A 14920-nucleotide genomic window follows, 5' to 3' on the forward strand; every position below is an offset into this window, starting at 1 on the left:
CAGAAGGGTCCCTTGAAGGATTGGGTTCTTTACCCAAAGTCATGCAGATGGCTAGTAGCAGAACTGAGACGAGAGCTAAAATTACAACTTTACTCTCTAATAGTTCAGTAGACTTTCTATTCACTAAATCTCTTATGATTTTTAACATTAGTGTCCATGCTAAGTCAGGTTCTCCTTCTAAATGATTTTGTGGAAGAAAGGGAGAGTTATAAATTCCTGTTTACACTTACATTTTCTAATGTAATATCTAGGTTTCTGTGACTTTTTTTCCTCTTTATGTTCTTAGTTTCTATTATTGATGTTATTTAGTATTCTTATCTTTCCATTATATGAGGAGTTTATCATCTGTGAAACCCTACAATTTGTTTGCAGGTTTTTCTGAGCAGGTTTTTACATTGAATTTCATGAGTTTCTAAAGGAGTCTGTGGCCCCCAAATGTTACAAATACTCTTACATTTGGATGCTAAATGAGATGGCTCTTTTAGAACTGTCAAACCACAATCTGTAAGCTGGCTGACTAGGCTGTAACCAGTGCTAGGACCAATGCAGTCTGCAACTGCAAAGCTTAAATGGAAAGAGCTTGGCTGTCTTCAAGGTCTCCACTGAGTGCTTGAGTCTCAAGTATACTGAATTCTATGATTCTATGAAGTAGGCGAAAAAATCAAACAATTATTGGGGTTAACGCTCAGACAATAAAGAATCGGCTTGCAATGCAGGAAACCCAGGTTCAATTCCAGGGTCGGGAAGATCCCCTGGAGAAGGGAATGGCAATCTACTCCAATGTTCTTGCCTGGAGAATTCTGTGGACAGAGGAGCCTGGCAGGGTACAGTCCATGGGGTCGCAAAGAGTCAGACATGAATGAGCAACTAACAGTTTCAGTTTAGCTGATTTTCTATTTGAACTATCTGGTGATATGGATAAAACACACCGCATCCTCAACTGCTCGTGAACCTCCTTTTTTGCTAAGAGAGCCAACACTATTATATATTATATTAATAACTGTTGCTTCACTTTTCATATGTGTCTAAGGAGACTTGGAATAAAAAAAAAATGAGCAACTGGTCATTTGACCTAAAATGAAGTCATGTTTCCAGACTAATATATAAATAAATACACCTCTGAAGCTGCATGGTTAAATCATCATCTTTGGACAGTCTTAAAATAACTGATGATTCTTCAGAAATTTGTATCTTCATACACTTTTCCACATGCTTATAGGGGATGAACCAACAGAATGTTCCAACATTTCAGGTGCTAAAGGCTTGCTATGAAAACCGTCTTCCCCTTTGGCAGTTTCAAATAAATTCTTTTTTTTTTTTGGCTAGAGTCATTGAGCTATGTGCCTGTGCCATGCCTGGGCCATCAAAGATAGGCACTCAAATTACTTTGTTAAACCTTTTTATCAAACAGGAGCTTCTATCTTCTTTTACCTTCCAGCTAGTATTTATTTTTTTAAGTTTTTTTTTTTTTTTAATGTGGACCATTTTTAAAGTCTTTATTGAATTTGCTACAGTATTGCTTCTGTTTTACGTTTTGGTTTTTTGGCCGCAGGCATGTGGGACCTTAGCTGCCCAACCAGGAAGCAAACCCAAACCCCACTGCGCTGGAAGGCGAAGTCTTAGCCCTGTATTTAGTTTAATGCAACCGAGATTCATTTAATTAAGTCAGCTGAAGAGGGAGCTTTCATCAGGATCCTTGTGAGAAGTAGCCTTGTAAGCCCAGACTCTACATTACTTAAGGCAATCAGAAGAGCTCACTGTCTTAGGAAAAAGGTTGATGTAAAAGAGTATGTATGATCAAGAGTAAATTAGATGGTGAATATTATGCAACCAAAAAATTGTGACTAAGAATTAATCCAAGAGCATAGAATGTCTTTCCTACACTTCCCCAAAACTCAATTATTCTTATGTCCTGAAAGCATATTCATGTACATAAGTTCACTAGCCTTCTTTGAGTCATTTTGAACAGAACAGAGAGAAAGAAGTTTTGACTGGTTGAGAAACAGCTATATCCCTGAGTCCCACAGGAAAAGGTGTCTAAGAAAAGGCATATATATCCAGTGGTGAGTCCCCTAGACCATATGCTTCAGCTGCTGCAAAGTGAACTTTTCCAAACTTCTGGTAGTGCTAATTTTGACTGACAGAAGAGATAATCAACCAAGAAGAGAAATTGCAAAACTGAAGTAACAGCCGTGTCTATTTCTAAGAAAAAGGGGGTTAAGGAGAGCAAGAAAGAAATAGAGGCATAATTGTCTAGTTTTAATTAGGCTCCTATAAATAGGACAAAAGTGAACTTTAAAAAGTCAATATAACTAAACACTTTTGGCATTTGTGACAATCAAATGGGATGAATATAAGATGTACTTATGAAAAAAGGCTGAGGTTAATTCTTATTGGCATTCTGTACTAGCTTTATTAAAAATCTAAATTTTAAAATATTTTTAGTATCTTCCCCCCCAAAAAAAAAACAAAAAAAGAATTACTGTTACATAATAAGCAAGTGTAGGGCACAATAACTCTACTGATGGTATTCTAGGCACTTTTGCACATTTATGGTCATCTTTCCTAGTGTTTTGGAAAGTAGGACAACTGAGCAATCAAGGAACATGGGCTAGAGTCTGTCTGGAGTCAGACAGACCTACTTGCTATGTGATTTGGAGCTTCAGCTTTCTTATCTGTAAAATTAGGTAGTATTAGAACCTATCTCATAAAGAACTATTCCACAGACATTGCCATTATTGTTATTATTAAACTTTAATATTCTGTTTCTTCTTTTGTAGATGATGTTAAAAAACTGTTAAGAGAGTTAGATGTCATGAATTCTGTGATTGCTCGGCTGGCTCCAGAAGGTAACTCTGCAACCTACATCTATTTAAAAAATGGGGAATGGTTTCTTATCCACTTCTGATTAAAGTGTCTATTGAAAATAGTTTATGAAACACCAATTGTGAATTATCATTAAAATCTCTCAAACTAAGATGGGTTCCAACCAAAGTAAGATTTGTGGAGCTTTGGTTTTCAAAGTGTGCTTTAAAATAATAGTTGAATAAGCCTTTACATACTTGTGTTATTTGTTTTTGATACACAGAAGAAGTCGTTATCCACGAATTTGCTAGTCTTTGCCTAGCAAACATGTCTGTAGAGTATACCAGCAAAGTGCAAATATTTGAACAAGGTGGATTAGAGCCTCTCATCAGACTGCTAAGTAGCCCAGACCCAGATGTGAAGAAAAATTCTATCGAGTGCATTTACAACTTGGTCCAGGTGAGATTAACTTCTAAAAATGTTTTGATAAAAACTGGTTATAGAATTTATTTTCCCATTAAAAAAGGAAAAAGCTTATTAAAAGGCTCCAGTTTTGATTCATCAGTTCATCTCAGTACTATTTAGTAGCTGTCATTTAGAGAATAAAATAAAACGAAGTTCAGTGTTGATACTTTCAGTTTCCACAAAATAATTGTCCTCCGTGAAAGGGCATTTTAGAATCATAACCTAATTTTAAAAGAACAGAATGGCTTGCAGACTATGATGGGTTTATGCTAGGTAAGATGTGTTTCTTCCAAAACAGGGAATCATTAGTGTTGAACTAGTTTTGACCTGGGCTTACCTACTGATCTAATCCTGGTGGTCCAACGGGTTGTACCCTACTGCACCCTATGCAGTTTACTAAGATTTTGGATTAGGCTTATTTGTTGGTGAAAACCTAGTGAGTTGAGTTTTGCTGAACAAAACTCATTGCTCACATTTGCAAGATGCTACTTTCCTTTGTAGCATGCTGGCTTCCTTTACCCCCGCCCCCCACCCCGTCGCCTGCACCTGTCCTGTCCTCTGGCCACTCCCCCACAACCTCTCACTCCCCAACCCAACAGGCACACCCTCACATCACCAGCAGGTCAGCTCCCCGCCACTTTGCACAGCCTTCTCTGCTGCTTTTCCTGCTCAGGTTTCTGAACAATTCCGACACACATTTGATAAGCCTTAGATCAACTGCAAGTATAAGACACCATTTTAAATAGCCATCAATAGAATGTGAAAGAAGAGATATCGAAGCAAAGGTGAGGGAAGGTTCATTGAGAGACAGATATCTAGAGAAAATATATATTAACAGCAAAAGATGACAAAGGGACTCATCACAAAAGGCACCCAAAAGCATGAATTCCTGGCCCCTGCGTGTCCTTGCCATGTGGCTGGATACCCACTGGTGTTACCTCTACCCTTACTGAAGAGCAAGTGCAACAGTGTCCCTCCTCTGGTGACTGTTCTTCATCCTATGGGCCTAAATAATCCTGCAGATGTGTTTGTGTGTTTCATCCTAAATCTCCTTATTAAGACTTAGCTCCCCTTTTCTTCGTATCAGAAGTACTAGTTAATAACAGTGTATTCATTTCCTAGGACTGCTGTAAAGTACTACAGACTGGCTTAAAACACCAGGAATCTATTCCCTCCCAGTTGTAGAGGCTGAATTTCTGACTTTAAGGTGTCAGCAGGGCTGTGCTGTCCCAGACTCTGGGTGGAATCCTTCCTTTTCTCTCCCTAGCTTCTGACAGCAGCTCTGAATCCTTGACGGTCCCTGGTTTGCAGCCTCATCATTGCAATCCTTCCCTCTGTTGGCTCTCTCTCCTCCTCTCATAAAGACACTGGTCTTATAAGGACACCACTAAATACCCACTACTCCACTATGACCTTATCCTAACTAATTATATCTGCAACAATCCTATTTCCAAATAAAGTCACATTTTGAGGTTCTGGGCGCTAGGACTTCAACACGTTTGGAGGGGATACTATTCAACCCATAATAAGCAACAACCTACAATTTTTATGTCCGAAGAAAGCTTAATATTAGGGGCCAGTTGCGGGATGGATAGAGGAGAGCAAAGCTGGAAATGGAGATAGTTGAGGACAGAGGAGCCTGGGGTGCTGCAGTCCATGGGGGTGCAAAGAATTGGACACAACTTGGCAACTGAACAAGGACAAAAACAAAGAAACAGTAGCTTCTGAGAAGTCATGGATCATGTGTATTTCCTATTACTGACAATGTCTGTAGGGCTAATATGAATATTTTGGTGCTGTCAGTTGAAGGTTTGCTTATATTTGTTTGTGAGCTATTTTGGAAATGAATCTGAAGTAAAAGATGGGAACACAACTTATGTTCTTTGTTAGAAAATAGAGTGTCTCTATTCTTGAGACTATATTTTGCTTTAAAAATCACTTATTTAAACATTTGTCTTTCCTGTCAGGATTTTCAGTGCCGAGCAACACTTCAAGAACTAAATGCCATCCCTCCTATATTAGATCTCTTGAAGTCAGAATATCCAATTATTCAGTTGTTGGCTCTCAAAACCTTAGGTGTTATTACAAATGATAAGGAGTCCCGGGCCATGCTAAGAGAAAATCAAGGAGTGGATCAGCTTATTAAGATCCTAGAAACTAAGGTACCTGTAACCTTTATTGAATGCTCTATAAGAAGATGTATCTCTCCTAAGTGTTGTTATAAATGCATATTATGGAATATTTTTTTAATTGAAATTTTATTATATTTAAGCATAATATTAAGTATAATGGACTAATCTGCTTATATATTAGCATAATTAAATCAGACTAATGCTAGTGGCCATTCTAAAATATTTTTTTTTTATCTTCTGATTTAGAAGATTTAAGATTTTTAAATTTTTGTGTATGGTCTTATCTTGAAACACCTGCAATTGGTCTTCTACCCTTTGTCTGCTCTAGTTTTCTCTAGGGTAAAGGAAGAAGAGTCATTTTCTACATATGATGTAGAGTAATCTGCTTTATTGAGTTTACTGATTTAAATATTAATCTCATCTAAAAAATACATTCATGGAAACACCTAGAATAACATTTGACTAAATATCTGGCTATTGTGTCCTAGCTAAGTTAAAACAAAAAATTGTTTGTTTTACAAACAATTTGTTTTCATAAATCCATCACTAGTCAATTTGGCATCCATACAGAGCTCCTAAATCATTAATCTCCAAATAAGAACAATGAAAGATCATGCTTCCACTTAACATGATACAACTTTCCTGTGTACAACCAAAAACACACTGTTCCCTTCCCCAGAGGAAAAGGTATAAAGTCCTTGGGTGATGTTTACTCTTCTCCTTCACATCCCATAATTTAAATACTAAGATATAAAACTACCCCTACTTAAATACTGTATTACAGGGACTTCTCTTTTGGTTCAGTGGCTAAGACCCCACACTGCCAGGTTCGATCCCTGATCAAGGAACTAGATCCCACATGCCGCAAATAAAGATCTCACATGCTGTAACAAAGATCCCGAGTGCCGCCGCTCAGACCCGGCACCGCCAACTAAAGAAATAAATATTTTTAAAAATAAAATACCTTAAAAAATACTATATTATAAAGTCAGTACATCTCATGTTACCTGAGGGGATGAGAGAAGGAAAAGATATTTCATACACACACACACACACACACACACACACATTCATAACAAAATAAGGAAATACTCATGACAATTACAGTCCTCTTTTCTGTAACTAATCACATGGCTGTGGTTGGTATAAATAACAACTACCTTCTTTCAATACCCATTCCATATTCCCTTTGCCCTCCGCAAGTAGCCCAGCTCGTCTTGATTCTTTACCTGATGTGGTGACCCAAACCTTTATTCCTGAACAGCCTGGACCATTTGTAGTTGTGCCTGCATTGGGTCATTATAGTTTTCCATCAGCCTTAATCACAGGGTATAGTATTACCAAAGAGATGATATAAGGGACTCCCTGTATTGCAGGCATACTCTTCCTCACTCCTATTGTGGAGTAGCAGTCCAATTTCCCTTGGATTGTTGGGATCAGTCACCCCAACCCACACAGTAACTCTCTTCTTCACCTATTGATTCAGAGGCATGAGGCCCCCAAAGAGACCAGGTGGCTGTCATTTCATTTCATTTCAGTGGACTGGACTCACTGCTGTGTCTCTGGGTGGAAGCATCCATCACTTTGGATCTAAGATTTCTAGATCAGCAGAGCCTATGTTTGTGGGTACAGGAAAGAGAAATTTTGCTACTGAATCACTATGGGTAACAGTGAGTGGAGCCACTAAATGTCCACTCCTTGGTTCCTGGGCCCATGAACGGTGGCTATGGGAGCAACAGCACCATATACTGGATGCTATTTCAGAGCACACACAGCCCTGTTGAAGCGGAGTCTCCCAGAGGCCCCCGTACCAAGCCAGCTACTTCAGGATGGTGGGGCCCTGGGAAGGCCAGTGACCTCTGTGCCCATGTGCTCGCTGCTCCACTTCTCTTGCTGTGAAGTGAGTTCCTTGATCAGAAGCAATGCTGTACAGAATACCATGGTGGTGGAGCATCCTTGCTGTGTTTCTTTTACTTTAAGGATTTCTACCTTACATTTCTAACTGTTCAGATATAAGGTTGCAATTTTCCACTGCTGTGGGGACTCTGGAGGTTCCTCAGGCAAGAAAGTTGCACACTCACCATAACTCCTTCTACCAACTGGAGGTTTTAAGGAATATACTTCCCTTCAGCTTCTGTTTGCTTTTTCAAAAACCATTTTGTTTTTTTTTAGATTTTAAAGTTACTGTCCAGGATATATGTGTGCATATAGCTGATTCTTGACATTGTACAGCAGAAACGAACACAGCATTGTAAAGCAATTACACTCCAATTAAAAAAAAAAAACTAAAAAAATAAAGCTGTTGTCGATGAAAGGCTGTTTGAGCAACTTCACTGGGATACCACTACTGGGAGTTTCCAGCAATTATTTTTTATCTATGAAATATTTTAAACTAGGGGAAATGAGAAGAGATGGGACAAGTGGCTAGGGAGAGTGATGTTATGTTAATAAACAGAACTGTTTCCTTGGGCCTCTGTCACAACAAAATTAATTTTATTATATTCTGACTGATCGGAGCTCCCTCTTGTTGTAAAATTTGGCAAGTGTGAATTGCTTTTACTACAGTTTTCTAAAGTTGTGTTTGTTTTTATCATTAGGAATTGAATGACCTTCACATAGAAGCTCTTTCCGTGGTGGCCAATTGCATTGAAGATATGGATACCATGGTGCTGATTCAGCAAACAGGGGGTCTAAAGAAGCTCCTGTCATTTGCAGAAAACTCTACAATTCCTGAAATTCAGAAGAACGCAGCAAGAGCAATTGCTAAAGCTGCTTATGACCGTATGTCTCATTTTATATAAACTAAGTATACCTATTTCCTCCTGTATTATTGATTCCGATTAGTACTAAAAAATGCTAGAGTATTTGTCTGCTTTTAAATGGGCATTTGAGGATAGTGCTATACTTAATATTGAAGGCTGAAATTCATCACAATGCCCATAAGTGAAGATAGAGGTTGCTTCACCAAGGATATAATAAACTCAATGTGATTTAATTATACCTTTAAAAAAAATAGCTCTTTCCTAAATTAAGTTTTAAGCCTTGATTTCTCCTGATTTTGAAATTTTACAGAATGCATGCACTGTTTGTGATCCTGAAAATGTCATTTCAATAAATCCACATTTGGAATGATATCTATACAGTAATTTTGAGTTGCAGCTGGAGTCTGGCTGTGCCATGTAATATAGCTATGAAAAATAATATGCTCATACTATATACAAAATACACTTTTCATTTCACTGGCAAGCTATGTTGACATAAACCTGTAAAATATGAGAGATTAATTACATCATGAGCACCAAAGATGAAATTATAGTTTCAATTTATGTATATTTGGCATATTTTATTTAATAAAGAATGTGATTTTATTTTCCCCTTCCACATCACTCCTCTTATAAATGATGACAGCTTTGACTGGTTTTAGTGATTTATATTCTAAACATATATACTCACATCTGTATATATGTCCATGTGTGTATTATGAAGAACATTTCCTTTTCCACCCATACTGGATTTCTTCAAAGCCCAGTTTTAATGCAGTATGCTGAAGTTCACTGCTCAGTACAAAGTCAATAGAGAGAGTGACCTCATGAGTTGTATCATAAAGGCCTACTCTAAAGACAGACCATAAAATTAATGCTGGCAAAATTGCTTAGTTCAGAATTCTCCCAAAAGGAACTTGGGCCCTGTCATACCTGGTCAGCTCTGTTCTCTGTCTATCCCAGGCCTTCTTAGTTACTTGAGACCAGACGAGAGGGCAGTGGAAAGAGACGGGCAGTGTCAAATCTACAGCTTTTATATAAGGTCTCTTTGGGTTGCAGTCTCTCTTGTGATAGTGAGTTTAGTGGGTTTATTACCCTTCATGTGATACAGTTGTGACAAGAGACCGGATGGAGAGCTCTTATGTTTGAGTTCTACTACTAATTAACACTCCTGGCGCTGCAGTGACCTAGGGATGTGTCTGTGAGTGAGCTACAGCCTCTCTGGAGCTGTTGATAAATTTGTTTATTAATGATTCATTAAGCCCCCAGCTTGTGTCAACAAATCCAAGGCAGGCAAGTAAGCAGACAATCATAATGCTGTGTTAAATGTGCTTGATGGTGGGCAAAGAAGATCCCCTAGGAGGGTCACCTAACACAGACTCGGATCAGACAAGCCTTCTTGGAAGAGGTGATTTGGCTAGGTAGGATGTAGAAGGGACGATGGGAACTGGCTGTGCAAAGAAGGTCCTGGTGGGGTTGGGGAGGCTTGGCAGTGCTCTGAGGAGAAGGAACAGTGTGTAAAGGTCAGGGAGGGACAGAATGTGGTAAGTTTCAGAACTGGAAGTTTTCAGAATGGCCAGTGAATAGAATGCAGCAGGAAACTGAGAGATAAGGCTGGAGTTGTAATGAGGCATCAAATGCTAATGGGCATCCCGAACCAAGTTGAAGGGCTTTGGACTTTATTTTCATAGCAACGAAGTGCCACTCAAATGACTTAGAGAAGGGAGGGAACACTGCAGTTTTTCACTTTTTAAAGAATGAGCACTCTTGCTACAAAGTGAAGAAGAGATTAGATGTGTGTGCGACCATTCACGGAAAGATCGGGAAAGGGCACTGCTGCGATGACCTAGGTGAGAGGAGAAGGGATCCTGAAATAGAGCCATGGGGGTCAAGATGGACTTGGAGGCATTTGCTGTGAGATCCCACGACACCCTGGGAGTGTCTGTATGGGTTTGTTGAAATGACTGTGTGGGGTGGGGGGAAAGGAAAGTGGTGCCAAGGACAAGGCCAGGTTTCTGGCTTGGACAGCTGGACATGGAATGGTGCCACTCACAGAAATGGGGAACTGGAGAAGAAGAGCAGGTTTGAAGAAAAGGAGAGGAAAGCGTTTCCTTTTTGAAAAACTATGAAATACACGTAGTATAAATTTCTCCATCTGCACCATCTTTAAGTGTACATGCATGCTAAGTCGCTTCAGTCGTGTCTGACTCTTTTTGACCCTATGGACTGTAGGCTGCCAGACTCCTCTGTCCATGGGGTTCCTCCAGGCAAGAATACTGGAGTGGGTTGCCATGTCTTCCTCCAGGGGATCTTCCCAACCCAGGGATCAAACCTGCATCTCTTTTGTCTCCTGCATGGGTAGGCGGGTTCTTTACCTCTAGTTTTAAGAGTACAGTCCAATGATATTAAATTCCTCCGCACTGTTGTGCTACCATCCATCATCCAACCACAGGGGCTCTTCATCTCACAAGACTGACCCTCTGTACCCATGAATCAATAACTGCCCCCCACTTCTCCCTCCCTGTCATCCCTGGAATCCATCATTCTTTCTGTCTCTGTGAGTTATGACTGTAAGTACTTTCTATAAGTGGAATCATACAATATTTGTCCTTTTGTGACCGGCTTACTTCACTCAGCATAATGTCCTCAAGGTGTTGCAGAAGGGGGGAACCCTTCCAGGGCCCAAGAATGGGCTCTTGTCTAATACCTGGAAATGGAGTATCCAAGGAAACATGCATGCTGACAAAGCAAGAGACTTTATTGGGAAGGGGCACCCCAGTGGAGAGCAACAGGGTAAGGGACCCCAAGAGAATTCTGCCACATAGCTCGGGTTTTATGGTGATGGGATTAGTTTCTGGGTTGTCTCTGGCCAATCATTCTGACTCGGGTCCTTCCTGGTGGCTTACACATTGCTCAGTCAAGATGGATGCCAGCAAGAAGGATTCTGGGAGGTTAGTAGGACATGTGGTGTCTCCTTTTGACATTTCCCGAATTCTTCCAGTTGGTGGTGGCTTGTTAGTTCCATGTTCCTTATGAGAACCTCCTGTTGTAAAATAACTCACGGAAGCAGTTACTATGGTGCCTGCAGGATGGGCGCTTTCAGTCAGCGTTTCCTCTAACAAAGGTTCATTCATGTTGCAGCATGTGTCAGGATGTCCTTCCCTTTTTAACTCTGAAAAATACGCCACTGTATGCTTATACCACATTTGTTGATCCATTCATCCACTAATCGATACTGGATTGGTTCCACCTTTTGGGTGCACTGAATAATGCTGCTATGAACGTAGATGCACAAATACCTCTCTGAGTTCCCACTTTGGATTCTTGGGGGTACATACCCAGAAGTGGAATTGCTGAGTCACATGGTAATTCTATGTTTACTATTTTGTGGAACTGCCATACTGCTTTCTATAGCAGCTACACCATTTTACAGTCTTGTCAATGGGGCACAAAGTTTCCAATTTCTTCACATTCTCGCCAATACTTGGTATTTTCTGTCTTTAAAAATGTATATACTAATATTAACAGGTGTGAAGTAGTAGCTCTCTGTCTTGATTTGCATTTCCTTGATAATTAATGATTTTGAGCATCTTTTTCATGTGCTTAACGGCCACTTAAAACATCTTGGAGACGTGTCGATTCAAATCCTTTGCCCATTTTTAAACGTGTTTAAAATTTTTTGTTATTGAATTGTAGGAGTTTTTTATATACTCTAGATATTAACTCCTTATCAGAAATAGGACTTGCAAATATTTTCTCCCATTCTGTGGGTTGCCTTTTACCTCTATTAATTGTATCTTTTGATGCATAGAAGTTTTAAATTTTGATGTAGTCCAGTTTATATTTTCTTAACTCCATTCATAAGTAGGTTTTTACAAATTTTGCTCCTTATACTGTTTTTAAGAACAATGTAATGATCAGTATTCATTTATAACATTCTTTTTTTACTTTCCATCATCATCAAAAAATTTTTATAGACTAGGAGTTAGGATTAGAATCATCACTGGATGTCAAAAACACAGTTCAAACAAAAACACATAATACCACTCTTTAAGTTTTGTTTGCTGAGTAAAGTTCTAACATGCACCCTAAATCAGCGTGCCTTTGACCTGGCACCAGGAGGAGGAAGGCGCTAATCACCATGTCGCCACGGGGTTTATGAACGGGCATTGACACCTCAGCAAGAGCACAGGCGGCCACCAGCAGCGTCTGAGGACAGGGAAGAAAAGCGTCACCACACAGATCCATCCTCAGACGCAAAACCTCGTGCTTTTTGTCTCAGTGACACTGAACCAACGGTATTTTTAAAGGACATGGTTCTGTTAGTAATATAATTACCTTGCCATCTTTATTATCAGTGTAATTAAAATGTAAACACTTCTCAGTGTAGCAATTCAAAGAAGGTAGTTGGTTAATATGTTAATTCATCTTTTAAATCTATTATAGCCACACTGCAGTTAGCACTTTTGAGGTTTGGTGAGCACAGCTGGATTTTGAGAACACTCCCAGCAGGGTTGAGAAACTAATTGCCCACAGTATTTAAATTATTTTTAAAAAATTGTTCCTATAATTGCATATAGACTGTTGTTGTGGGTTTTTTTATTGCAACAACCACATACTCCAAAGTAAGCTTTTCAAATTAATTCTTTTGGTCAGTTTTCCTGATGGAGTCCACTCAGAGGTTCTGTTTAGCAAAGCTGATTTAGTGCCATAATGGAAGTCTTAATTATACATCTGACATTTTAAGTTAGAGATTCTGGAAAAGTTTGAGATCTTAGTTATTCAGGGAAAACTAATAAGGACTACATATATTTTAAAACATTTTAAGGGCCACATACTTGAGATTTAAGTATTAATCACAGTTTTTTAATGAAACAGTTATGGCCTGACTGAATTCCAATTTTAAATAAAAGGAGCAAAGGATTAAAATGATAGGATTACAGGACATGGTTCATGATTGGTTTAAGACAAATGAACAGAAGTGTTAGTGACTTCCCTTGTGCCAGTGATGGCCAGATTGCTCGGCATATATCTGTGTATCAGACGAACAAAGACCAAAAGAGTATTTGCAAAGATAGTGACATCTGACCATGACACTGCTTCTGTGAAAAAGGGCAATTTTAAAAAACCATTGTTGAAAGAAGACAAATCATGTATTAACCTAAAAGTGGAAACCTAGTTGCTATAATTTCTGAAGATATCTCTGGGAAAAAAACGTTAATTAAAATTATGCACAAGTAATTAATTCCACATGTCGATGTAATCTAAGTTAATATCAACATTTTTTTTCTACCAAAATATTCTCTTTTTTCGGTATATTGTCTGTATATTGTCACCCTGCTTATTTAACTTACATGGAGAGTACATCATGAGAAACGCTGAACTGGAAGAAGCAGAAGCTGGAATCAAGATTGCCGGGAGAAATAGCAATAACCTCAGATATACAGATGACACCACCCTTATGGCAGAAAGCGAAGAACTAAAGAGCCTCTTGATGAAAGTGAAAGAGGAGAGTGAAAAAGTTGGCTGAAAGCTCAACATTCAGAAAGCTTAAGATCATGGCCTCTGGTCCCCTCACTTCATGGCAAACACGGGGAAACAGTGGAAAAAATGACAGACTTTATTTTTTGGGGACTCCAAAATCACTGCAGATGGTGATTGCAGCCATGAAATTAAAAGATGCTTGCTCCTTGGAAGAAAAGTTATGACCAACCTGGACAGCATATTAAAAAGCAGAGACATTACTTTGTCAACAAAGGTCTATCTAGTCCAGGCTATGGTTTTCCCAGTAGTCATGTATGGATGTGAGAGTTGAACTATAAAGAAAGCTGAGTGCCGAAGAATTGATGCTTTTGAACTGTGGTGTTGGAGAAGACTCTTGGGAGTCCCTTGGATTGCAAGGAGATCCAACCAGTCCATCCTAAAGGAAATCAGTCCTGAATATTCATTGGAAGGAATGATGCTGTAGCTGAAACTCCAATACTTGGGCCACCTGATGTGAAGAACTGACTCATCTGAAAAGACCCTGATGCTGGGAAAGATTGAAGGCAGGAGGAGAAGGGGACAACAGAGGATGAGATGGTTGGATGGCATCATCAACTGAATGGACATGAGTTTGGGTAAACTCCTGGAGTTGGAGATGGACAGGGAGGCCTGGGTGCTGCAGTCCACAGGGTCACAAAGAGCTGGACATGACTGAGTGACTGAAGTGACCGACTGATTCTTTTTTTGTACATTAACATTCTAAGAGCATATATCACACATCCTTCTATTTTAATCATTTACATTGACTTTATTAAAGACTTGTTGTCGTTGTTCAGCTGCTAAGTCGTGTGTGATTCTTTGTGACCCCAGGCTCCCCTAGGCACACCAGGCTCCCCAGGCACACCAGGCTCCCCTCTCCTCCCTATCTCCCGGAGTTTGTTCAAATTCATGTCCATTGAGTTGGTGATGCTATCTAACCACCTCATCCTCTGCTGCCCGCTTCTCCTTTTGCCTTCTGTCTTTCTCAGCATCAGATTCTTTCCCAATTCTTCACATCAAGTGGCCAAAGGACTGGAGCTTCAGCTTTAGCATAAGTCCTTCCAATGAATATTCAGGGTTGATTTCCTTTAGGATTCACTGGTTTGACTTGATTGATTGATTGATTCCTTTGGGATTGATTTGCAGTCCAAGGGACTCTCAAGAGTCTCCTCCAGCACCAAAATTCAAAAGCATCAATTCTTTGGTGCTCAGCCTTCTTAATTGTCCAATGCT

The 14920-nt window shown here is 39.4% G+C and overlaps 1 protein-coding gene across 2 annotated transcripts in view; it reads left to right on the plus strand.

Moving 5' to 3' along the window:
- ARMC3 (armadillo repeat containing 3) overlaps nt 1-14920 on the plus strand; it is an 86756-nt gene that overhangs the window by 23979 nt on the left and 47857 nt on the right. For both annotated transcript variants that reach the window (XM_043884153.1, XM_043884151.1), the window contains 4 exons: nt 2781-2849; nt 3089-3264; nt 5238-5432; nt 8000-8183. In XM_043884153.1, coding sequence (XP_043740088.1) covers nt 2781-2849; nt 3089-3264; nt 5238-5432; nt 8000-8183 — 624 coding nt within the window. The remainder of the gene's footprint in view (nt 1-2780; nt 2850-3088; nt 3265-5237; nt 5433-7999; nt 8184-14920) is intronic.

Source organism: Cervus elaphus, chromosome 23 (assembly GCF_910594005.1).
Source record: "Cervus elaphus chromosome 23, mCerEla1.1, whole genome shotgun sequence".
NCBI lineage: Eukaryota > Metazoa > Chordata > Mammalia > Artiodactyla > Cervidae > Cervus > Cervus elaphus.